This window comes from Mustela nigripes, chromosome 6 (assembly GCF_022355385.1).
Source record: "Mustela nigripes isolate SB6536 chromosome 6, MUSNIG.SB6536, whole genome shotgun sequence".
Taxonomy (NCBI): domain Eukaryota; kingdom Metazoa; phylum Chordata; class Mammalia; order Carnivora; family Mustelidae; genus Mustela; species Mustela nigripes.
The window spans coordinates 137,043,425-137,070,073 of NC_081562.1; the positions used below are offsets into that span (position 1 = coordinate 137,043,425).

Here is a 26,649-nt window from a genome sequence, read left to right on the forward strand (position 1 = left end):
TGTGCAAAACTGATCCACGTCACCATCTCACCGTCACAAGTGAACAGGGCAAGGCGGGTACATTGGTTTCCAGCATCACAGGCAACACTACAAGTACATTTTTGAACGAATAATGTAAACTTCAGTTTTAAGGCAGCTGGTACTAATGCTGCACACGGGCTGAGCTCGGCGCCCATCTCACAAATGGGCCGGTGAGCGCTTGAAAACAAACCATGAGGGAAGAAAAGGGGAACCAGCATTATTTGACAAAAACAATGTGTCAAAATTATTTTCCCTTTCACACACACAGGAGGAAATACTGGAACATTTAGAAAAACAAAGCACCCATCCCACCGACTTCAGCCTGTTCCTTGACAAAAATTTCAAAATACTGATAAATAATAGTGACGGCAAGCAGGATGCCGGTGCCAGAGCCAATGGCCCCGAGGAAGTCAGCCAACACTGACAGGGCGCCGATGCACAGGCCACCAAACGCTGCCGCCGTGGGGATGTACCTGCAAGACAGAACAAGTCAGTCAGTGCAGGGCAGAGGGCGCTGGGGCGTCATCGTCACGCTACACCGGCAGGGGGCCATCTGCGGGGATGATGTGCATGTCCCACGTGCTGCTGACATACAGATGGAGACTTTATGACTCAGGGAAGGATGTGACCTGGATTTCCAGAAACCAGTCAATAGCCAAAAAAAGCAATACTTGATTTTTATGGCACAAGATTGGAATCCTCAACGTTGATTTAAGTATTAAAATATTCACTATTTTAGGGGCTCCTGGGTGGCTCAGTGGGTTAAAGCCTCTGCCTTCAGCTCAGGTCATGATCCCGGGGTTCTGGGATTGAGCCCCGCATAAGGCTCTCTGCTCGGCAGGGAGCTTGCTTCCCTCTCTCTCTCTCTGCCTGCCTCTCTGCCTATTTGTGATCTCTCTCTCTGTCAAATAAATAAATAAAATCTTTAAAAAAATTCACTATTTTAAATAGGTCGTCTTTAGCTCACTCTTGTAGAAGAAGACTAAATTTCAAAATGCTTTCTATGTATCACATTTACATGACAAGAGGCGAATGAATGACCCTCTTTACAGGAACTCAATCTTGGCTGCACATTAGAATCGCCTGAAGAACTCTTAAAAACAATGGGATTGTGTTTAAAATACTCTAAAGAATGGGGGGAAAAGACTGAGGGAGATGGTGGATAAACAGGAAAGCAGACTGAGGCTAACCACTGAAGCTGGACACAAGTTGGGCACCTGGAGGTTCATTCTACTACTCTCTGCAACCTACATTCTAAATAAAAAGTTTACATAAAAATACAAGTGCCTTTCAACCAATGGTTCTGGAACAACTGGATATCCACATGCACAAAAAGAAATCTGGATCCCTATCTCACACTAAGCACAAAAAAAATTAGCTCGAGGCAATTCAAAGACCTTAATATAAGAGCCAAGATTCCTAATGGAAAACAAGAATAAATCTTTGTGACCTTGGGTTAGGCAATGGTTTCTTAAACCCTAAGAGCAGCACAAAGCAACCAAAAGAAACTGACCTTCATCAAAATTAATAATTTGTGCATCAAAGGACACCAAGAAAGTGAAAAGACAAAGAATGGCGAAAGATATTTATAAATCATAAACCTGAAAAGAGGTATATCCAAAATATTTTTTTAAGATTCTTACAGCGGCTCAGCCCCTGCTTTCGGCTCAGGTCATGATCTCAGGATGCTGGGATCAAGCCCCGGGTCGGGCTCTCTGCTCAGCAGGAAGCCTCCTTCTCCCTCTCTCTCTGCCTGCCTCTCTGCCTATTGTGATCTGTCAAATAAATAAATAAAATCTTAAAAAAAAAAAAAAAAGAATCTTACAACTCGGTAACAAAAAGACAACACAATTAAAAATGAGCAAAAGATCTGAAAAGATATTTCTCCAAACAAGATACACAAATAGCTAACTAAACGCATGAAAAGATATTCAATGTAATTACTCATCAGGGAAATGCAAATCAAAACCACAAAAAGCTACCACTTCATACCCACTAGGTGGCTATAATCGAAAAGTAAGTCGTGCTTGCAAGGATGTGAACTGGAAGCCTCATCCAGGTGGGCACGCAGACCAGTATGGCCACGCTGGAAAACAGCCTGCCGGTCAACATGTTAAACACAGAGTTGCCAGATGGCCCAACAATTCCATTCCTACAGGAATGAAAACATGTCCACACAAACCATGTTCAAATACGTTCTTAAAAGCCTTATTCATAATAGTCAAAAACTGGAAACAACCAAAATTTGCATCAACTGATGAATGGACGAACAAATGCAGTATAGTACATCCATATAATGGAATATTGCTCACAAATAATGCCTGAACTCTGAAAACCTTACACTACGTGAAATGTCCAGAATAGGTAAATCCATTGAGATCAAAAGTAAAAAGTTGGCTCGGGGGTGGGGAATAAGCTCGGAATGGGAAATAACCAGTAGGTATAAGGTTTCTTTCCAGGTAATGAAAATGTTTTTGGTTTGTTTTTTATGTTTGTGGGGTTGGGTTTGTTTTTTGTCTTTTGTTTTTTCATAATCTCTACACCCTATGTTGGGCTCAAACTCACAACTCTGAGATCAAGAGTTACATACTCCTCTGACTGAGCCAGCCAGGCACTCCAGTGACAAAAATGTCTTAAATTACATTGCAATGAGGACGCCTGGGTGGCTCACAGTTGGTTAAGCAGCTGCCTTTGGCTTAAGTCATGATCCCAGCATTCTGGGATCGAGTCCCACATCAGGCTCCTTGCTCAACAGGGAGCCTGCTTCTCCCTCTGCCTCTGCCTGCCACTCTGTCTGCCTGTGCTCACTCTTTCTGACAAATAAATAAATAAAATCTTCAAGATAAATAAATAAATAAAAATATATGACATTGTAAATATTACACACTTTGAATATACTAAAAAAACTTTCTGATAAATAAAATCTTTAAGATAAATAAAAATATATTACATTGTAATGATTATACACTTTGAATATACTAAAAACAGAAACCATATACTAAACCATATACTTCAAATGAATAAATACATTTGTATGTGAATTATAACTCAATAAAGCTGGTATCAAAAAATAAACTAATGCACAGGATCCACCCTAGACCAAATAAATCTCAATTCCTAGAGATGGAATATCAGGACTTTTTAAAAGCTCCCAGGGGATTTTATGTGCAGCCAGACAATGAGGACCTCCCATCAAGAACATTTTAATACTGGGCTGAGCAGTGAAGGGAACACAATTTTAAAAAATAATTTAGATGTCAATTTTGATGGGGAACAATTTTAGAGAACAATTCAGTATTATGTTAAATTTTGGTTCTTCTGTGTGAAATAGAAAAACATGATTCATATGCAAACAGGATAACATCTGACAATAAATTAAAGATTGAAAAACCAAATACATGTGTATGTATGTACACACATACACACATCAAGGATTAAATTTCATGACCTTACCTATTAAGCTCATGAACCATAGAGGTATCTCTGTGGCCCCTCATTACCATTTGCTGTTCTTTAAGCTGCTTAGCTACCTGCCAAGAGAAGAACAACTTTGAAAATCGAACTGTAAATATTTCAGTTTACTATCTACTAGGTGTAAAGTGCTTTCCACACACTAATAAATCAAATAAAGACCCTTAAGTAGGCACTGTCATACCATTCCCATTACATCTGAGGCTCAGTGGTGCACACCACCTATCACCCACACATTAAACCAGTGTTTCTCAGTCTTCTATTTATCATCCCCCTAAAACAGAAATTAAATACTAAGGAGTAAGAATTTGTTGGGAAGGGTTAAGAATGTATGACTTAAAAGCTTAAATTATAAAAATAATTAAGAGTGTTTCAATTACAACTTTGAAATTAAAAACGTTTATTTTCAAATACAACAAATACTTACATCTTTGGCTGAGGAACCAGACACCTCTATCCATGTCTTAGAAAAGAATGCACATGATCCCAACATGAAGATGATATAAACAACCACATGGACAGGATCCTCAAATATGGCGCCCATGGACTCAGGAGGAGAAAGATAGTAACAAAGCCCTCCTACTGGGTAAGAACGAGCAGGTCCTCCCCCACTGACATCCTACAGAACAAGAATAAAAAGGAAAGATGGTGAACCCAACTGGTCAAGATACATTTTTATGACTTTTCAAACTCCTCAAAAATTATGGCAATGCTTTCAACTCAAAGCCCCTAGAGTTAACAATTCTGTATAACTTAAAGATTTACTTTTGTGTCTAATATCTTCACTCCTTCAAAATTATATGGTGAGCATCTACTATATAAAAGACATTGTGGGGGCGCCTGGGTAGCTCAGACGGTTAAAGCTTCTGCCTTCGGCTCAGGCCACAATCCCAGGATCCTGGGATCGAGCCCCGCATCAGGCTCTGCCTGCTTCCCTCCCTCCCCCCAACCTGTCTCTCTGCCTACTTGTGATCTCTGTCTGTCAAACAAACAAACAAACAAATAAATAAATAAATGACATTGTGAATATATTATTAATAGAAGAATGATCTTTTAAAAACCAACATTATAATACATTTACAAAAAAAACCTTCCTTCTTTTCCTAAAGACAGGAATATGATGACATTTACATTCCATCTCTGATTACATGTAGAATCTGAAACTTTCTGCACTATACAAGAGTATGCAACATACTCTTTCACTTCGAAGTATTCTATGAAGAATAAAATCAAATGGTCAATAATATTGACAGATGTGCTCGCTTCGGCAGCACATATACTAAAATAATATTGACAGATGACTAATAACTGCCTAAACTTTATACTTTTTGTAAGAAATGTATAAAGAAATAGTCCTTTAATATTTAAAATAGGATTTTTATCCAGACCAACATTTAAGAATTTTTATACGAACAGAACCGGGAACAGTGTTAAGTTTTCAGGCATAAGGGGTGGGAGAGCAATTTTTGCCTGCAATGATTAAAATGTCTGGTTCCTGAATATACATTTCAAGATGATTTCTTTACTGTGCCCCTAAAATCACTAATCCCCAATCAAAAGCACTGTTTATAGACATAATTCAATTTCTCAGTAATTCTCTCATTAAAAAGGAACTTAGTTAAGATCACAACACAATCTATACACAAACTACTCAATACATTTACTGCTATTAAATTATTACAGTCATAATTTCTGATGGATTATTAGCTCACAAAGGGAAGGACCACATCTTCCCTCATTACAGGTAATCACATTTCCATTACATGAGTGGAGAAAGAGTACTGTGGATAAACGAAATCCTACTTCCTTCAACTAACACTCAAGAGTTACTGTCTTACCCTGTTAACTTAAAAAAAGAAAAAAAAAATGACCTTTATTGTAGAAGCAGAAAGATCTGTCACTGTAACTTACAATGTAACAGGGAGCATATGAAGATAAAGGCATAGAATAAGCACATTTCAGAAACAGTGACTATAAAAAATAACAGTTGTTAAAATACAAGTTGTACAACTACATATTCTGAAGAAGAATAAAAGACCATGGTCTCTTTTAATTTTATAGTTTTAAAAGAGGAAAAAAATGCTCCTTTGTCATATGACAGAATTTAAACCAATTAAAATTCAATCCGACAATAACTCACACTTCAGTAACAACAGGGCTGGACTGCTTTGGAAGAAGCTATGATGACAGGATCTATAAAGGGAAGTCAGAAAGTCCTGGATTCTATTTCTAGTAACTCTGTGCTCTCTCCGGTCTAGTAATCACATGCCTCTCTCTAGCCCAGTTAATCACAACTAGTTTATTGCCACTCAGGCCATGAAAAATGGGGGTAAAACATCTTTCCAAAGAAATGATAAACTCTGCAACAAGTAAGTGAATCTGAAAAGTGAATCTGAAGCAACTGCTTCAATTATGGCTCATCTCTTTCAGTTACAAAATATAACCATGAAATGCAAATTACAATAAATATGAATGCTTAGAATAAATAACAAAATACTCACAGCCCACTGTCCTAGTAAATTTACTAAAAAGTTGCCACTAAATCGAACAGACAGCATCTGGGAAATAACATACAGGTTTGACACTAAGGCCGACTGGAGAATAATGGGAATGTTCGAGGTATAGAAGAGCTTGATGGGATAGCTACTGTACTGTCCTCGATACCGGGCCGACTTGATGGGCAAGTCAACACGAAATCCCTAAAAAATGAAAATGAAGAGGAAGTAAGAGTTACTGCACATCTCAACTAAAGAACACAGATGACAGGCAGAACAATACAGTGGGGAATGTGAGAAGCAACACTAACATTTTCCCTGCTACACACACACACACACACACACACACACACACACACGCTGAAATGTAACTCTTGTTCTATGCCATCACCACCAATATTTTGCACCTCAGTTGAAAGAACAGAATTATTTGCTTGACTAGACTCTGCAACACTGACTTGTCAGATACTGACATTTCAAATAGCATTCTTTTCTTTAAAAGCAAAATAAAAATCCACATCCCCCTGACTCCAGTGAAGAAAGTATACGTACCTGAAAATATATAACAACGGCAAACACAAAGACCGTAGCGATGAGGTTCATGAGATTGGGTAAATTCTGACGATAGAAAGCTTCCCTTAAAGCTCGGACCTTGTCTGTCCTGGTGGCCAGTAAATGAAAGAGCGCTATGACTGCACCCTCAAACTCGGTACCTGATAAATCAAGAGACAAATTCACTGTAGACTCTTTCTCCAGAGCTCTCCCTAAGATCAAACAAATAACCTTGAAACTCCAGTACATGGCAAAAATAGGAATCAAAATCATTCATCAATGTTTACTCTATAAATCAGCCATGTGTGGGGCTTCTAAAAATCTTTACATCATGGAGGCAAATGTATCTTTTTTAGCACCAATCTCAAGTTTTCTCAAGAGACTATTCTTGACGAAAACAGCTAAAGGAGAATAAGCCTAAGCAAATATTTAGGTCATAATGATTTGCCTCTCCTTTACTTTAGGGAAGAGAAAGGGAGGGGAGAAAGCGGCAGCAAAGCAGAATAAAGATGTCAGAATCAAAAGATCTATGTCACTCTATCGAGCTGGCTTTTAAGTTTATTTTACCAAGAATACTAATAAAGCCATCATTGCTCTTTTCTTAAGGCTGGGATCAGTTTAGCCGTTAACTGTTATGAAGCTTGGATGGCATCGAAGACAAATGGAGATGGGCAAGGGGAAAGACAGAATGAAGGATTTCAAAATTTAGTTGCTACTGAAAGCCAAGGAGAGTGGCAGCAAAAGTATTAGTGCTCCCTGATGATACAATAAATAATAGTGTTTTCATTTGAAAAATCTTAATCCACTACCTTTTCCTCCCCCTGGAAATGCGGAAATCGGTCAAATCAATGACTTCTGCGGCAATGGCTTAAATAACATTTTTAAAAGCTTGTTTGCAACCACTGAAATTTTCAACGAGCAGAGGCTACTATTTAGATATGATTCTTTCTGAAGTACTATTTCATACTCCACAAACTCTGCTGCTTAACTCTTGAGCAATTAGCACCAGATGTCCCCTGGGACAGCAAACCAGGATGTTTACAGGCACGTCCTGCTCCGTGATAGGTTACTTTCCAGCACACATCCAGCAAAACTCGTGCAGTTGCAGTCACTGTGCAATGTACCTCTGCCAGTGTTAATAGTAGTGGGACTAAAGGCCTTCCAGACAATGGTTTCACAGATGTTGGTGGCAATAAAGAGGGAAATACCAGACCCCAAGCCGTAACCCTTCTGTAGCAGCTCATCTAACAGCAGCACAATCAAACCAGCAACAAACAACTGTGGGGAAAGAAATGCAAGTAAGCTGAAGCAAGAATAAACTCAAGAAAGGGGAAGGTGAACACCATTGACTATTTTCAAAGTACAGGCATTTTTAATAGTAAAACCCACTTGTTGCAATATCACTGTTATTACTCTCTGCATCTTTTTAAACCCCACTTTTGTCAGAAGTCATTTCTGCAAATCAGATGGGTGGAAACATCATTACATTATAAAGCAGACATTTTGACCTTTAAAGTATTTTTTATAAACCATTTGAATAGTGTTTTGTACAATGTTTAAATAAGGCCTATTAAAAGCACTCTAAAGCAAAAATGTTCAAACTTGTTCAATTTAGGACAGCAAAACACTGAAAACATTCCAAGTAGTTCCAAGGAAGTGAAAAACCAAATGAAATATGGTAGAATAACAAGACGCAATTGCATACTGCCACTAAAGGAAAAGTGTGTAAACCATGCTGATACACTTTTAAGGTATTATGCATAATACTTGAGTAATTATATTACATATACAGTTACCAGTGAACAACACAGGTCTGAACTACACAAGTCCACAAATACACAGGCTTGGTTTTTTTTTAAATAAATACACTGCAGTACTATAAATGTATTTTCTCTTCCTTCTGATTTTCTTAATAACATCTTTTCTCTAGCTTACTACATAGTATAAATATGGTATATAACATATAAAATGTGTGTTAATCAACCACCTATGCTATTGACAAGGCTACAGGTAAATAGTGGGCTGTTAGTAGTTAAGTTTTGAGGGAGTCTAAAGTTATATGTGGTTTACAACTGCATGAGCGGGATCAGCACCCCAACCTTAACCATAGGTGTTAAGGCTCACCTATAATATATAGAGAGAATAACTCAAAAAGAGCACAAATTAATATGTATAGAGATTATAACAATGTCAAAAATGCACTCCATACATACAATGACAAAGACTGAATGTAAATTTAAAGACAAGGATTTGCCAGGTTCTTAAGCTCATCCTTTTTTTAAAAAATAAAAGCATAATAACTTTAGTTTATGTGAAATTGAAAATTCTTAATTTTCTCCTTGGAGAAGACATTTCTGTAAAAGCATACACCAATTAAAAATAATCCATAGCCTTGCAAGTGACCTCCACAGTCATGTCTTCCCTGCACTGCAGTAACCTGATCAAGAGGGAAAGAAAAGATGCTTCTAGGCCTCCAACCTCACACCTGTCCCCATTTTAGAAACCCCATCCTACGTAAGTGAGGAAATGCCACCTGCCTTCTGCCCAGCTCTGCAGCCTCCCACCCTCTTACTCGGTTTACCTGACATCCCCCGTTACAAAAGGAGCAAACTACAGAACACCATTTTAAGCATGCTTACCTTCAGCAGTTTTTTTTTCCCCTTAACTGTCATTTTAGTGGTTGTACAGAGCCTAAACTGTCTATTGCAGTCTTTTAGTTTGACTTTCAAAGGATTGGAAAAAGGGTGCAATTCTTCAAACTTCTAAGAATGCTCATGAATCCTTTACTGTTTGAAAACCAAGCTTAACACTTTGACAAGACAAAAGAGAAGTCAGGATTTAGTACTGAGATTTTAATTTGACCACAATTATGTAAAAAGTAATTAAATACTCCCAATTAGAGAACCAACCTTGTGCAGGGACTAACTGCTGTCCTCAAACTACCAGCCCACCAAAAAGTATGATCGTGGGCTTCTGATTAAATGATCTTTCAGAGTCATAAAGTCACTCTGAAATACCTGTAATTCTCCAAACCACGTGTTCAGACCAATAACCATCGGACTACAGAGTGATTTATGTATGTCCTGTGAAAATCAAACTCATATTTTTCTAACCAGAGAAAAGAGAAGTCTAAATGAGAAATCATTTCCAAAATCTAAAGAATGAGATAAAAGACCATAAAAAGCATGTGAACTATACCTCTGAGGTGGGAGATGCTGAGAAACCAAGAAGCTAGAGCATCTCATTGACTACCATACTGACAGAGACTCAATGCTATGGGCACGTACTTGTGCAATGTGTAACAGGTAGAAATCTCTAAATCAGGCATAAAAATAACTCTTTACATTTTAATTCTGCTTGTGCATGCACACACATGCACGCAATTGTACAACATGATACTTACCTTTCCTGCGTGCCATGCACACTGGTATTTTCTATTCTGTTATTTTAATCAAGATCCACTGTTTAGATTTCAAATCTCACTAGTTGAAAGACATGACCACATGAAGGAAACAAGAATAAGGCAAGAAACACCTTACCTAACAACATGCAAACAGTTTTCACAACCTATGTTTCTGGGTGAAACACACTGATCCAATTATCTCTCTTTAGCACATCCATACATTCTCAATGTTAGCAATGCCTTTAAAGACACACTACCTACCTATCACCAAACACATTTCTCTATACATTAACACTGAAAGAATTAACCACAAGTATTTGTATGCCAGACTTTCTATTTTTAAAAAAGTATATATCCATTTATTTCATTCCTGGAATATAACTATTCCCTGACTTCTGATACTGGGGGGTAAAAATTAAAATAGCTTAACTCTGTTTTATCTCAAATTCAAATTTGCAACAACTACACAGGAGTCCATGCTTTAACCCAGAACTGGTCAGATGAAGTTCTTCAAGAATCCAAAATTACCCTTACTAAAATACTAGAAAAACTGTACTGGAGCATAATGTTCTAAGAGCTAGGTGCCAATTCCAAGTGTCTTTTAACACCTGGGGGTGCCTGGGTGGCTCAGTTGGTTAAGTATCTGCCTCTGGCTCACGTCATGATCCCAGGGTCCTGGTTTCATGATCTCACAGTCCTGGTGTCATGATCCCTGCTTGGCCGGAGTCTGCTCCGCCCTCTCCTTCTGCCCCTCCCCCTGCTTGTGCTCACGTTCTCTCTCCCTCCTTCCCTCTCACTCAAATAAATAAAGTCTTTAAAAAATAAAGATAAAAATTGGAGCTATTCTTTTTTTTTTTTAAAGATTTTATTTATTTATTTGACTGAGAGAAATCACAAGTAGACAGAGAGGCAGGCAGAGAGAGAGAGAGAGAAGCAGGTTCCCTGCTGAGCAAAGAGCCCAACGCGGGACTCGATCCCAGGACCCCGAGATCATGACCTGAGCCGAAGGCAGCGCTTAACCCACTGAGCCACCCAGGCGCCTAAAAATTGGGAGCTATTCTGAACTACAAGTTGTATAAAGCAAAGGCTGTAAGGAAACAAAGTAGGACAACAACTGACGCATCAGTATCCTCAACAATGGCAAAAGCACACGGAGAGATCCTAAGCACCGAAACACATAAATCAGTTTTCAGAGGCTCCTCTTTCCCAAGCCACTGCAACACTGCTTCCTCTAATTCTCAAAGGTTATAAATTTGCCAATCAGTTTTTTTTTTAATGGAGAAATAAGGACATTATGGGAACACACTAGAGCTCAGAAACCTACCAAAGACTGCTAACACATTAAAATTCCTTACCTGGTCAAAAGACAAAATATTTCCATCCAGTTAGAAGAGCCCTCCCTGTTGTAATGACACCGATAACTACTTGAACAACCTAATTCTCTTTGTTCTAATCATATGCACAACAAGATCTTATTGTGCTTCTTATAAAGGTTTCTCATTAAAAAAAATGGTCAACCATGCCAATCTGAAATGGTCCTATTTCTCAATGTATATATTAATAAGTTGGTATTTTAGTTTTATTTAATAATGTTTTTCTGAAATTAATGCTCTGACCATTAAAAAAAAATGTTACTAAGTGAATCCTAATTCCATAGATTGAGGCATTTCTAAAATAACCAGGACTCTAGATGTTGTGTTTATTAAAATTCTTTTCAAAATCCCATAAATAATTACTATGTAACTTAAGTACAATCCCTTAGTGGATAGCCTCTCTAAATGACTTCTAAGGACTGTACATTAGAGAAGTATCTTCTAACTTTGACAACTCTGAGACACTTATTACAGGGATAATTTTATATTGGTCTTTAAAAGTTCAATTCCAGGGGCATCTGGGTGGATCAGTGGGTTAAGCCTCTGCCTTCAACTCAGGTCATGATCTCAGGGTCCTGAGATTGAGCCCCGCATCAGGCTCTCTACTCAGCAGGGAGCCTGCTTCCCCTTCTCTCTCTCTCTGCCTGCCTCTCTGCCTGCTTGTGATCCCTCTCTCTCTCTCTGTCAAAAAAATAAATAAAATCTTAAAAAAATATAAAAATAAAATAAATAAAAGTTCAATTCCAAAGAAAAAAAAAAGTTCAATTCCAAAGGATCTACTTTAAAAATCCACGGAATATATGTATACAGGTTCATCAAGTTCACGTATTTTACTGGCTATAAGATATTATTTGTGATGCCATCATTTTATACATCACTAAGAAATAAAAAATATATCATCAATTAAACTATGACACAATAACTTATCACAAAGGATTTTTATTTTCTACTTATAAGAAAAGCTATTTTAAACCTAAACACAGATTTTATCATCTAACATGTTCTGTGTTTTACTACACACAGTGACTGTTCCATAACAAACCAGACACTCTTGCAGGCATTTCAAACAGCAACTAATCTCAAAAACATGTTGCACCAACAATGCACACAACCAAACAATGCAATGAACATGTGACCAGCTCCAACCAGCTGATACACATATGCGCACAGTGACTACTATCACAACTGCTGCCTGGCTGACAGCAAATGTGGGGCACCATCAGCTGTAAGAAAAAACACCCTAGGGGAGCCTGGGTGGCTCAGTTGCTTAAGTGTTTGACTTCAGCTCAGGTCATGTTGCTGGGGTCCTGGAATCGAGCCCTGCCTCAGCTCCCTGCTCAACGGGGAATCTGCTTCTGCTTATCCCTCTCCTTCTGCCCCTCCCCCTGCTCCTGCTCTCACTCCCAAATAAATAAAAATCTTTTTTAAAAAAATCCTGATTTCAAAGACATCAAAAAGTAAAAAATGTGCATCTAAAAATTGGTGAAATATAGTTGATCCATAATTCCTTATACTATGCAGCTATGAGGCTATTAAGATAAATTTTAATTTTTTATATCAACACAATTTATATGTCACTTCAATAATCAAAATCTTATAATTAAATAATTCAGAGGAGGAAAATTAATGTAGCAACCACTTAAAGAACTGTTAGAAAGGAAAAAAAGGGGTCAAACTGTTTTGTTACTTGCAGATGAAAAATTGGATTTCTTACCTGAATAATGATAAGGAGACAGATGCCAGCACCCATTTCAGCAGGATCCCCATACATGCCCGTCATGACATACACAATGGCTTGCCCAATGGTAATGATCATACCAAATACTGACAAAAATTGGGGGAAAAGGAGTACATGCTTACAACCAAAGACAAAAAAGACTAGGAAAGCATCTTTACCGCAAAATTCTTAAAATTTGGAAAAGACTCTAATTGTATTAATAGCTCACGTTTCTGGGCTCCATTGAATAGAGCTCTATCTTTGGGTGTATCTCCAACTTCAATGATTTTGGCTCCAGCTAACAACTGCATAATCAAACCAGATGTTACAATTGGGGAGATACCCAATTCCATTAAAGTTCCTGTAAAGGAGAAGGAAAAAAAGTAAATCTTTCCTATACCCAATGAGGATTACAAGTGTTACAATCCTTAATTATGTCTATTAAAACACATGCTCAAATGTTAACAGGCAGATTTTCATTCTTTAAGCATTAATTTATTAACACATTCATTTACTTCATTTATTAACACAACCTTGCAACAACTCATTGAATCAAAATTACTATTTCCAAAATAGGTAAATTTCAATAAATTCTAAACTTAAAATGTTAGAGAAATCCTTTGAAAGATATCTCCCAGAATATCTGTCCAAATCATTATTTTTAAAACCTACACTGAACATTTTATTTTAATGCAAAATAAGAAATACATACCAAGCCTGAGAATTAAATACCAAGTTAATAAAAAATGACATTTAAGACTATCTGTGACTCTTCTAATTCAAATTCTAAAAACACATGGAGAGTCATCTAAATAACTGTTGTAGAACATTTAGTGGCATGAAAAATGTTCATGCCATAGTGGATAGCAAAATAAAAAATTTGGAAACTAGTATTACAGTTTCATTCCAGTTAATACTTGAGTGGAAAAATGGTTTTCTGTATTTTAGTCTGGTTGTCAAGATGTGGTTATTTTTACCCAGTGAGATTATTTTCTTCTTTTTGCCTCTCTTGATTTTTTAAGTTTTTCTTTACAGAAAACATATACTGTACTTATAGTGAAAAATAAAAAAACCAAATATGCCAAGTGTATAAGTTAACATATAAAATGATTAATTCTATAGCATCAGGAATACATTTTCACTGGTCTTTCTATCATACCACAACCTTAAATCCTGGCTTTTATAAATGTTGAAAAGGTGCCCTTAATATGAGAAAAGATTCCATTCTAGGATTCTTCACTTCTTGTCAAATACTTCAACAGTAAAAGGTAACATTTCTTATTGTTAAAACCAGTAGATACAGAAATAGGAAGGTAAACATTTTTATTAAATAAAATCACAAAATTTATAACTTTCAAATGGATCTAGTTTGAGAATAAACATAATCAAATTTTAATGACAATTTCATATAGGAAATATGGTACCCCAAATCAGTAGGGGAAGGATAAAGTGACCTTACCAAATGCCTGGCCATTTATAAAAAAATCACACCTCTATTTCTTACCTCATGACTTACATCAAAATAAAGGCCCGATATATAGAAAATTTAACCATATGAGAAAAACAACAAAAATACTACAAGTGAGTATGCTTATCATCTTGGAAGAGAAAAAGCCTTTCTAAGCATGACAAAAAAATTGAGAACCCACAATGGAAAAGACACATGCTATGGTTGTATCTCTAGATACAACTACAAAAATTCCATGTGGTAAAACACTGCATAAAAGTTTAAAAAAAAAAAAAAAGCTGCATAAAAGTTAAAAGAAAAATATTTGAGCACAAATGACAGAGTTCATATCTTTAATATACAAAGAGTTCTTACAAATCAATTAAAAATGAAGAAACCAATAGTAAACAAAATTTAAAAAGGAAAAAGAACACAATTTGGCTGCACTCAATAACGTTCTTTCTCAGGAAATACTGACAAATCTGAACTACGTAACTCTGAAACTCTAATCAAAGCTCACTGAGCCCGGTGTAAATCGTACAGTTTGGAATTTTGAGCTAAGAAGCAAAGAACCCAGGAATTTGGGGAGCTAAATCCCAAAGAAAAGGTTCCTGGTCCCTGCTGCTGATCCAAAGCTGCCTTGGTTTTCTCTCCCAGCCCAGGCTTAGTTGTTCTACTCCCTCTACGGATTGCAAAAAATGATCAGTATCTTTCTAATAAATTCCATTTTTGTGTTTAAACTGGTCAGTAATTTTCTATTACTTATAACAAGTCCACTCAGAAAAAAATCAAATATTCAATAAAAATATAAGATGATGCTCAAGCTGACCAACATATAAATACAAAGTACCAATTTTTACCTGTCCAACTTCCAAAGACTAAAGGACTAATAATATCCACTGATGGAAGAAAAATGTCATTCTCATATACAACTGCTAAGTGTATAAAATAGTACAAATTTTTTGGAAGATAATTTAGCATTATTTATCAAAAATTTAGGTTTTTGTATCTTGCACAGTAAAACTTCTAGAAATTAATTTTATTAAAAAATGATAGGAGTTAGCATTACAGTTATGCATTCATGGTAGCACTGGTTAAAATGATACAAAATTGGGGAAAAAACTTAAATGTGTGACAGAAGAGGACACTAATGGCCTGGAATCATACTTGAAGTACCCTCCCTACTTTGTCTCTAAGCCAAAGCTTTATATAAAACTGCATACAAATTTTGGTGCATTTTTTTTTAAATGATTAACCATTATTTCTATTTTAATCTAAAAAAATTACCAACAAAGCCCTCATGATCCAGTATCTACCTATCTCTTTAGCCACTGCTTTACATACAAGGGCTTTTAGATCAGCCTTCCCTCTCCCATCGCTTCCTTCACATACTGAACTCCAATTCAAATGCTACCAGTATTGTCTCCTCTGACACTGCAGATCAGGGTCTTTCCGGCCCATGCGAAACGCAAGGACCAGACTTCAGAGGGTCATGAAGCTCAAAAAATTTTATGCAAAATCTGTGCGTGTGAGTATATATGAATTTTTCTTGGGAAAGTATACATAAATTTAATAGAGTTAGATTCAACTAATGAGTCATTGAACATTTTATCAAAAACTAATGATGCACTATACCTTTGCTAATTGAATTTAAATTAAATAAAGTAATACTGTACCAAAAAAAATTTAATTAGAGTCTCAAAGAAAATATGACCCATAAAAGGATGGAGGACCAAAGCTCCTGACAGCGCTATCACTCCATTCTCTGTTGTACATCTATACTCTGTACATACTTCTATTATTATAATATATACAGACTTTTTAAAGTATTTACATGTTGGTCCCTTCTCCTTGGCAACGGGTTTCTTTTACCATACGCTCCCCACCCCTGTAGACATCAAAATAGTTGTTTCCAGGGCGCCTGGGTGGCTCAGTGGGTTAAGCCGCTGCCTTCGGCTCAGGTCATGATCTCAGGGTCCTGGGATCGAGGCCCGCATCGGGCTCTCTGCTCAGCAGGGAGCCTGCTTCCCTCTCTCTCTCTCTGCCTGCCTCTCTGTCTACTTGTGATCTCTCTCTGTCAAATAAATAAAATCTTAAAAAAAAAAAAAATAGTTGTTTCCACATTTTCACATCTACTTGATGTCAGTACTAATGCCCAGTATGAAGGCAAACAAACAAACAAACAACAACAAAAAAAGAAGTACATACCTCTGTTAGATGCAAGAATAACTCTCATCCAGTAGAAGGGATCTGCAGAATCTGATGACATTATTCCAAACAGTGGTATCTATAATATTACATAAAACAGTTTTAAAAAATGCATTACATAAATTAAGTTGGAACTTAATTCACAACTCAATTATTTAATGTTTGCAATACTTAGAAGAAAAAAAAAACACTACTTCTCATGTTCTGTAACAAACAAAACAAGTGAACCCTAAGAGGAAAGTTTCAGGTTTTTTTTTAAAGATTTTATTTACTTATTTTGACACAGAGAGAGCACAAGTAGGCAGAGCAGCAGGCAGAGGGAGAAGGAGAAGCAGACGGTCCACTGAGCAAGGAGCCAGATGTAGGGCTTGATCCCAGGAGCCTGGGAATCATGACTTGAGCCAAAGGCAGTGGCTTAACCAACTGAGCCACCCCGGTGTCCTAAAAGGAAAGTTTTTTTTAACAAAAATAAAAACAGAAATCACTACTTACACAAATCTACTAGTAAAAACACCTATCAGGATGAAGATTTGTTGCATAACAATGTGAATACACTTAACACTACTGAACTATATGCTTAAAAATGACTAAGATGGGGGTGCCTGGGTGGCTCAGTGGGTTAAAGCCTCTGCCTTCAACCCAGATCATGATCGCAGGGTCCTGAGATCGAACCCCAAATCGGGCTCTCTGCTCAGCAGGGAGCCTGCTTCCCCCCTCTCATCCTGCCTCTCTGCCTACTTGTGATCTCTCTCTTTCTCTCTGTCAAATAAATAAATAAATAAAATCTTTTAAAAAAAAGAAAATGGCTAAGATGGTAAATTTTATTTTTTTTTTTACAATTAAAAAATACCCCTATCAGTAAATTATAGGATATATCCACCCAGTCATAGAATAATTTTGCTAAGCTATGGGTGCTAATGACAGCCACAGTCACAGTCCAATGTTAGACTCAAGGTTTTTTTATATATGTGTGTGTGTGAATATTATGCAGCCACTAAAAAGAATCTTAAAGAAGCTTGTAACAGCATAAAGAAGTGCTTATGTTTTAATACCAAGTATGACACCATGGTTATCAAACTGGGGCAATTCTGCCCCCCAAAGGATATCTGGCACTATCCAAAGACATCTTTGGGTGTCACAACTTGAAGGGAAATGCTACTGCACCTCGTGGGTAGCGGTCAGGGATGCTGCTGACCATCCTACAATGACCCCACAATAAAGAATTAACCAGGCCTAAAATTCAGTGCCATTGTTGAGAAACCCTGCTATAAAAAGAAAGGTACAGAATTATATAAATGGAAGTCTGATACTGTAAAAATATGTGTAAAAGATAAAACTAAGTGTAAATATTTAAAATCCTGAAAAGTAATTATCTGTAGGAGGTAGGATTAAGGCTTTTTCTTTATTCTTCTCAGCATTTATCAGATTTTTTTATAATAAGTACATACTACATTTTCATCAGCAAAAAAAAAGAAAAAGAAAAAGAAACTCTTCACCTCAGAATGTTTCCTATTATATGACCGATGTTCAGGATACAGCTCCTGGTCATACCTCTTCCCTTACCATGCAGGGATCAGACACAAAGAAAAATACATTTCCAGTTTCAAAAACCTTCTTTACACAAAGCTGACTTTTTTTTTTTTTAATTGCAAAAGATGCTGCCAACAATTCTGAACAATCCATATGATCAACCTTACCCTTTCTGGGCATCTGGATTTATTAGCTGGGTAGCAAAGCTGGTGAAGCAAGAAGTATGGATATTTTATGTCCCCTAATGCTGCAGATACTCTTCAGGTAATGTGAGAGATTGGGAGGAAGGAAGTTAGTGTATAAGAACCAATTAACACTACAGGACAGTCCACATCACAATCTTCCATAAGTGGGAGAGAGGTCAATCAGTCAAATTACTTTGCTTAATTGCACCTGATAGAGATGGCCATTACCTCCACAATTAGATGATTTGTGGGACAATGAACAAGAAAAAGTCAGCCAACCTGCCCTAAGTAATGGCATTCCCTCCTTTCTTGAAGACAACTGGATTATTAAACTCAATGTCTGATCTTATTCCTCTCAGTAAAATCAATAGCTATGGGTTTACATACAACAATAGTTGAGCAGCAACTCCCCCATGCATAAGAAAACACACTTTTTTAAACATGTAAAATAGTAGAAGCTAACAAGAGTGAAAAAAGCTAACAAAAAAGAGGGGTGCCCAGGTAGCTCAGTCAGTTGAGCATCTGACTCAATCTCAGCTCAGGTCCTGAAATTAACTTAGGGTCGTGAAATCAAGTCCCACACTGAGTTCCATGCTGGATATGGAGACTACTTTAAAACAAAACAAAAAAACTAAGGAAAAAGAATAAAAAATCCATGAAGTAGCGTAAGAAGAAAAGGGATCATGAACTGAAGCACTGGCGGTAATGGGGGTGAGAAAAGTGCAGACAACTGAGAAGCAGAGAGCCCAGCATGAAGCTGCTCCAGCCATCACAATGGGAAGGCAACAAAATCCTCACAATTCCCACAACATTCCAAACCTGGAGAGGAGCAGGCTGCACAGATAGCCTTATCTTTTTGTCTTTGGTTAAAGGGACTAGAAACAGCAGCTGGGATGAAACAGAGAAGTGAGCAATGGGGCTTTCTTCTGGTGACAATTACAGGGTCACCATGAGTTGGGAATGAGGGAATGATCTGAGGTCAGGAATGGAACAGCCTGTTCAATCACCTGATGAGAACCACTCGGGAGAGGAGACAGCCATGCCCACCTAGTAATTATTGCACTTATCACTGCTTATCTCACCTCTCACCATTCCCTCCAACTAAATAAAACTCGGTGAAACTGGAGACCCCAAGCCCCTTAACTGTGGCTAGGAGGGGAAAATAAACCTGTCTGGAATTCAATGGAAAGAGATTCAAGAAGTTACCAGCCCTGGGCAGAACTGCCTAAATATGAGAAAGATATAAAACACACTGTGGCAACTATGCAATTATACTGCAGGAAAAAAAAATAAAGTAACATAAAATGCATAAATTAATTTATTGCATGAAACAGTCATGAGAAATACCACACTTTTTGAGCAACACAATTCCTACGGGTCTTGGGTTCTAACAGCCAAGCTTAAAATATTTACTACCGAGCCCTTCACAGAACAATGTTTGCTGACCCTTGGATTAGAAAATTCAATATTGTCAAGAAGGTAATTTTTTTCTAAATTTACCTATAAATTCAAAGCAATACAAATCATAATCCCAGCTATAGAAACTGACAAGGTGATTCTGAAATCTATACAGAAATATGAAAAACGTAGAATAATCAAAAACCATTATGAAAAGAGAAAACAAAGTTGAAAGACTTTTACGACCTGATTACAGGACTTCATATAAAGCTACGGTAATCAAACAGTGTGACCATAACAATGGAATATACATGAATGGAAAAGAACAGAGTACAAAAATAAATCCACACTTATACCATTAACTGATTTTCAGCAAAAGATGCCAAAGTAATTAAATGGAGAAAGAAGAGCATTTTCTGGCTATCCAAACAGAAAAAAATGAACCCAAACCTTACTTACACCATACACAAAAATTAACTTGGACTACATCACAGACCAAAATATAGAAGCCAAGACTATAAAATATTTAGAATACAGGAAAAAGTCTTCTCAACCTTAGAAGATAAGAAAACAAAAACCATGAACCATCAAAGAAAAAAGTTGCTAAACTTCCAAAGGAAGGATTTTTGCTCTTTACAAGATATTAAGAAAATGAAAAGGCAAGCCATATACTAGGAAAACATAGTCATAGTACATTTACATGACAAAGGACCTGTATCCAGAAAATATTTTAAAAGGCATGTAATTCAGGGCACCTGGGTGGCTCAGTTAAGCATCTACCTTCAGCTCAGGTCATGATCTCAGGGTGCTAGGATCAAGCCCCACATCAGGCTCTCTGCTCAGCAGGGAGTCTGCTTCTCCTTCTCCCTCTGTTCCTCCCTCCCTGGCCCACCCCACCCCCCCGCCCTCCCTGCTTGTGCTCACCCTCTATCTCTCTCTAAAATTTTTAAAAATCTTTTAAAAATGCGTATAATTCAATGAGACAATAATAAAAATTTTTAATGAGCAGAAGATTGGGAAAAGACACTTCACATAAGATAAACAAATGCCCTATAAGTACATGAAAAAATTGCTCAATATCATTTACTAGGGAAATGCAAATTAAAACAACACCCATTAGAGTGACTAATACTAAAATGCTCAACAACAGGAAGGGCAGGCAAGGAAGGGGAGAAACTGGAACTCCTATACCTGCCTGATGAAAATAAAAAATGGGGCAATCACTTAGAAAAAAGTTTGACAATTTCTTATAAAGCTGGACATGTAATTACCATACAACCCACCAATTCTACTCCTAGGTATTTACACAAGAGAAATGAAAACAAATATTCACAGGAAGTCTTGCCCAGGAATGGTCACAGCAACTTTATCATAGACAAAACTTGGAAACAACCCAAATGTCCAACAGCAGGTGAACAGATGAACAAATTTTGTACAGTCATCTAGTAGAACACTCCTCAGAAATAAGAAGGATGAATTACTGCTCTACCAAACACAGGGACAAATCTCAAAATACTCATGATAAAGCCAGAGCTAAGGAATGATACTGCATGATCCCACTTAGATGAAATTCTAAAAAAAACAAATCAAATTATAGGAACAGAAAGCAGATCAGTGCTTGCCTGACACTGGGGGTGAGTTGGAGACTGACTAAGAGATTACACAGAACTTTCTGGAGTGACAGAATGTTCTGTATCCCCTGAGGTAGCAGGTATGTGGGTGTCTACATTTGTCAAAACTCTTCAAAATGTACACTTAAAAAATAAGTGTATTTTACCATACATAAATTATACCTTTATAAATCTAATTTTTTTATGGAGGGGAGGGGAATTTCTAAGATGTTAAAAGTAGCTGGCAAAAATATGGATGATTATTCTTCTTTTCTCTCTACTTCTCCGTATTTAAAAAAAGTTGTCAGGCGCCTGGGTGGCTCAGTTGGTTAAGCCACTGCCTTTGGCTCAGGTCATGATCCCAGATTTCCAGATCGAGTCCCCAATCTGGCATGGGGCTCCCTGCTTAGCAGGGGGTCCGCTTCTTCCTCTGACCCTCCCTCCACTCAAACTTTCTCACTCTCCCTCTCTCTCAAATAAGTAAATAAAATCTTTAAAAAAAAAAAAAAGGGCGCTCTCTCTCTGACCACTGAAAACAATTTTAAACTAAGTACAGCAGTAAAATATCTTTTTTTTTTCTTTTAAGATTTTATTTATTTATTTGTCAGAGAGAGAGCGAGTGAGAGCAAGCACAGGCAGACAGAGTGGCAGCCTGTGGAGCAAGGAGACCGATATGGGACTCGATCCCATGACGCTGGGATGATGACCTGAGCTGAAGGCAGCTGCTCAACCAACTGAGCCACCCAGGCGTCCCAGCAGTAAAATATCTTGATGACCAAATTATTTCACTCTTCAAAAAAAAATACATTTGGCTTTTCCCCAGACTATGGACTTAATCTGCTCTACTGCTTCCTAATATAAATTTTTTTACTTCGTTTTATGTATTTTCAATAGCTCTTTTTAAAATTTTTTTTTTAAGATTTTATTTATTTATTTGACAGAGAGAAAAATCACAAGTAGTGCAGAGAGGCAGGCAGAGAGAGAGGAAGAAGCAGGCTCCCTGCTGAGCAGAAAGCCCCATGCAGGGCTCAACCACAGGTCCCTGAGATCATGACCCTAGCCAAAGGCAGAGGCTTTAACCCACTGAGCCACCCCGGTGCCCCATCCTCAAAAAAACTTGCACCTAAAGCATCTAGTTTAATCCTCTCAACAATCTTGTGATGGGGACAGGTCACATTTTACCCTCATTCTGTGAACTTAATCTCTGCAAAATACTAATAAAAAGGATCAATGAATTTTATCTATTTATAAATACAGAGTATCACTGGGGTTCTAGAATTTGACTTTTTGAGACTTTTAAATTAATATATGCTATTTACAACATGATTAAAGGCCAACAAAATAGAAAAAAAATTTGCAATGTATATGTCGAACGTTTAATGCTTTTATATACAAAAATCTGTCTTTATACAAAAAAAACTCAAGAAAAAAATGGGTAAAGATCATTAAATGCACACTAAGAAAAAAAGAATAAAAATGTTCAAACCCACTAATTTAAAAAAAAAGAATACACAGTAGGACAAGATAACCATTTTCACCATCAACTCAGATTAAAAATAACAATGCTCAAAATATTTCAGGCTTTATTTTATCTATTTAATCTATTTTATCTATTTATATTTATCTATTATTTAAACTAAAATAAATTTTCTCAAATTATAGCCAATCAAAACCCTCCAACAACAGCATAGACATTTAATTAATATTTTGGTTTTGGTTACATACCTGACAACATACTAAGAAAATGAAGAGAGTTATGGCAGTCCATAGTACCTTCTCTCTAAACTGGATCTACAACAAAATAAGAATGATCAATCAAAACCAAGAAACAGCAAATACAAAGCAAAATTCCACATTAAAGCATAACATTCTGCATCATGACAGGCTCCAATTATTTACTATTAAAATACTCTCACCTAGTTAGTATCAGCTAAAGCAAACAGCTCAACTTTTTAAACATACCTTCTTTACTTCTCCGAGAATTAAGTAAATTAAATACAGGCAGGCCTCAACACCCTGAACTACATTAACTGAAACCAAAAAGGATAAAAAGCAAGACACAGATCCAGTATGCGTGTACTTCAGTTAACCAGCATTGTGCAAAGCAGGGACTGCCCAGGATAATAGTATATGAATATCTTATGGAATATGAAAAGCTAGAGCTTCTCGAGATGCCTAACATGTAACTGAAACAACTATTTTTAAAACCACAAAGCAATTAAAAAAAAAAAAGAAAGAAATACACTTCTAAATGGAACAGTAAGTTTAACAAAAGTTTCACACACCTATTTCTGTTAGTTTTGTGAGATATCGAAAGCACAGAAGAGGACTGTCAGGGAATTGGCCAGTTTGGGACTAACAGTATTACTGAATTTAAAAACCTGTGTTCCAAAAGTGCACAAGGATTCAAGAATAATTTGATGCAGTCATATTATTTTCTGGGTGCATTTCTGTGATTCTTCTATGTATTGAATGACCAAGAAATGGGAGACATATACTTGCACAACTGTACATCATTTAGGTAAAACAACTGTACTCATCAAAAGTGACCCAGCAGACTGAGTCATTCATAGTGCAGTGGGTCCCTAGAGATAGAATATCTTATCTAACACATAGGCCAAAGAAACACTTGGTTTGGAAATATCCCAACTTAAAGAACAGACTTTTTAAAAAACAGAGGATAACCCATCTAAACTGGTTTAAACTAGTGTTACTTACTTTCCGCCTCTTGCAAGGAAGAGCAGTTCTATTTCTCCAAGTATACCAGAAAAGGATTGGGGACAGTTAATCAATCTTGCTAGTTCAGTAGAGTAAGTCATTTAGCTACCCTCTATATTACCAATATGTTATACTTACTTTCCTTTCAGGTTTCTGAATTTCTGGTAGAACTGCACAGAAAGGTTTGATAACTTCTAAAAATTTGACTGTAAAAAGAAAAAAAAGAATATCTCTGTTACAAAGTTTTTAAAAAGAGATGTACCTTTTTACAGAAACAAATACAAACATCCTCTAACTTTTAATGAAGATTCATCCCATTCCCACCTCCAAAATAATCACAGTACTCTCCATTTCAAATATATCAGGGAAGAGAAATAATTAAGGGACAAAAGTATCCAAAAGTTTTAAGGGTTTACTCCATAGAAGCAAATACAAATACCCTTGTGCCATGATTTTGCTTCCTCATGTTGGTATCCAGCCCTTTTATTTATACAGAAAAGGAATACTTTCATAAGCATCACTACATCAAGAAAGAAAGAAAGAACGAGAGAATGCAGTCTACTACATTACCCACACGACAATGTACTATAGAAGAAAATAAGATGTATCAGAGGAAAAATGCAAGAGGAAATGTGCTGAAACTGCAGAAGTGACTTAATTTAGATTAAAAGATGCTGAAATGCATAAGTGAGAAAGATTATGGATTCACCTTCTACACAGAGAGTTTTGTGTGTTTTGTTTTGTTTTGTTTTTTAAGTATACAATCTCTATTTCATTTCACTTACACCAACCTTCATTGCTTGGTTGCTCTCCCACATAACGATCTCAAAGTACTTGTGTATGGATGATAATCAGCCCAGAAAATGACCATGACATTTCATGAGAAAGCACGGCTTTTCCAGACAACTTATAACATATCAAAGTAAGATAAACCAAGGTTCTTTAAGGATAGACACTATATTCTGGCACAGCTTAAGTCAATTCCTGCCAAAGAACTGGAGAATGAAGATGATATTCTCTCAGTCTTTGCCAGTGTCTGTAATGTGCAGAAACACAAGAAGGCACTATTAGTTATGATCATCATCTTCTACAGAGACTGCAGTCTGTATCCTAACATCAAGAAATTGTTTTTAAACTGACCTAACTAATTACACTTTCATAGTGAGCTAAAAGCTGACTATATAATCTTCTCATGAAACTTCTCAAAACGAAGGCAGTCACTGACATTTGACAGAACTCAGAAATTCCCAGAGGCAGATACTCGTTGCCCAAGTGCCATTTTGGACTATTTGGAAAATGTGAATTATAGAAGCTTTCTTCTCTAATGCAACACAAATGATCAACCACATCAGAAAACTTCCTAGACTCCTTTATCCCTCTTTCCTTCCCACCTCAATCCAAATCACCCTCCCAGGTTTCTTGGCCTTGTCCCATCACTGGTGTTGGAGAGCTCCTGTTCAAGCAATGCTTCTGTCGGCCACTTGTCTATTCTTGCGTTGCAGAAGGTCACCGATTAAAATGTAAATTCAAGGTCAGGGGTCTCCTCTATTTCCTTCCTAAATGTTCACTAGTTGGCCAGTGGATGCACCGCTCAGGTTTGCACTTAACCATTCATCCAACGAACATCGGCAACAGCTATGTAAGTATATGCGTGAATGCATGGGCCGTTGAATGTTCAGAAGATAACCCTCAAAGATCCCCATAATTCAAGGCCTTGTCCCTAAGGCTTATACAACCTCACACACAGTGAGTTTTCAGTCAACGCTAGAAAATAACTGAAATGAAAATTTCAGGGAAAACGCTATGCTGCCAATCGCACTTTCTTCCTCCCCTAAAATACATGCCATGCATCACTTTAAAAAAAAAAAAAATCCAACAAGTCAGAGAGCTTTATTCATCACACTAACGTGCCAAGGAAGGGTGACTTGGAAATAAAAATGTGAGCTTCCTAAGCTCCTGAAAAATTAGAAGTGGTCCAGGTTTCGCTCGGTTCCCTAACTCCCCGCCCCCAAAACCAATGGCTTCCCCTCTCCGTCCTCCGCTCCCCGCCACCTAGCGAGCGCAAACCCCGGGCCTCCGGGCCCCGGGCCCCGCAGGCGGCTCGGGAAAGGCCGCACCGCCGAAGGAGCCTCGGAGGAGGCCCCCGGCCCGCGCCCTCCGCAGCGGCCCGGCACGGCCCGCGCCTCTCCCTCCGGCCCCCGGGCTGGGCGACCCCGGCCGGGCGCCCGCCCTACCGCCCGCAGCCCGTGGAGGCCGGCAGCCCAGCGAGTGCTGCGCCGCCGCTACTCACTGCCCATGGCGGCGGCTGGGGCGGCCCGGCGGGGCACGGCGGCCTCTGCACTGCCTTCGCTCGGGTCCCACGGCTCGGGTCTCGCCGCCCGCTGCCGACGCGCTCCTGGCCGGCCCCGCGCAGGCTCCGCCCCGCGCCACGTGACCCGCTCGCCCGCCCCGCCCGGCCCCGCCCCCCCGGCGAGCGCCCGGCAGTTGGCAGCCGGCGCGGCGGACGTCCGCGCGTTGCCAT

The 26,649-nt window shown here is 37.8% G+C and overlaps 1 protein-coding gene across 1 annotated transcript; it reads right to left on the reverse strand.

The window, feature by feature from the left end:
- Positions 1-206: 206 nt before the first annotated feature.
- SEC61A2 (SEC61 translocon subunit alpha 2) lies at positions 207-26,547 on the reverse strand. Its single transcript, XM_059404320.1, has 12 exons — positions 26,419-26,547; positions 24,267-24,334; positions 23,136-23,201; positions 16,688-16,766; positions 13,262-13,393; positions 13,030-13,139; positions 7,664-7,817; positions 6,540-6,700; positions 5,994-6,191; positions 3,920-4,111; positions 3,475-3,551; positions 207-494 (listed from the first exon to the last, which is right to left on the reverse strand). Exons 1-12 carry the CDS (start codon positions 26,423-26,425, stop codon positions 308-310), a joined length of 1,431 nt encoding a protein of 476 aa, XP_059260303.1. The 5' UTR covers positions 26,426-26,547; the 3' UTR covers positions 207-307.
- Between the last annotated feature and the right edge of the window lie 102 nt (positions 26,548-26,649).

Bases quoted from the DNA above. Each gene is read 5' to 3' on its own strand.
- SEC61A2 (XM_059404320.1), bottom strand. The intron at 23,202-24,266 runs GTAAGTATAACA...ATTTTGTTGTAG, and splicing joins TTCAGAAACCTGAAAGGAAA to ATCCAGTTTAGAGAGAAGGT. The intron at 3,552-3,919 runs GTAAGTATTTGT...TTCTCTTGGCAG, and splicing joins CTGGTTCCTCAGCCAAAGAT to GTAGCTAAGCAGCTTAAAGA.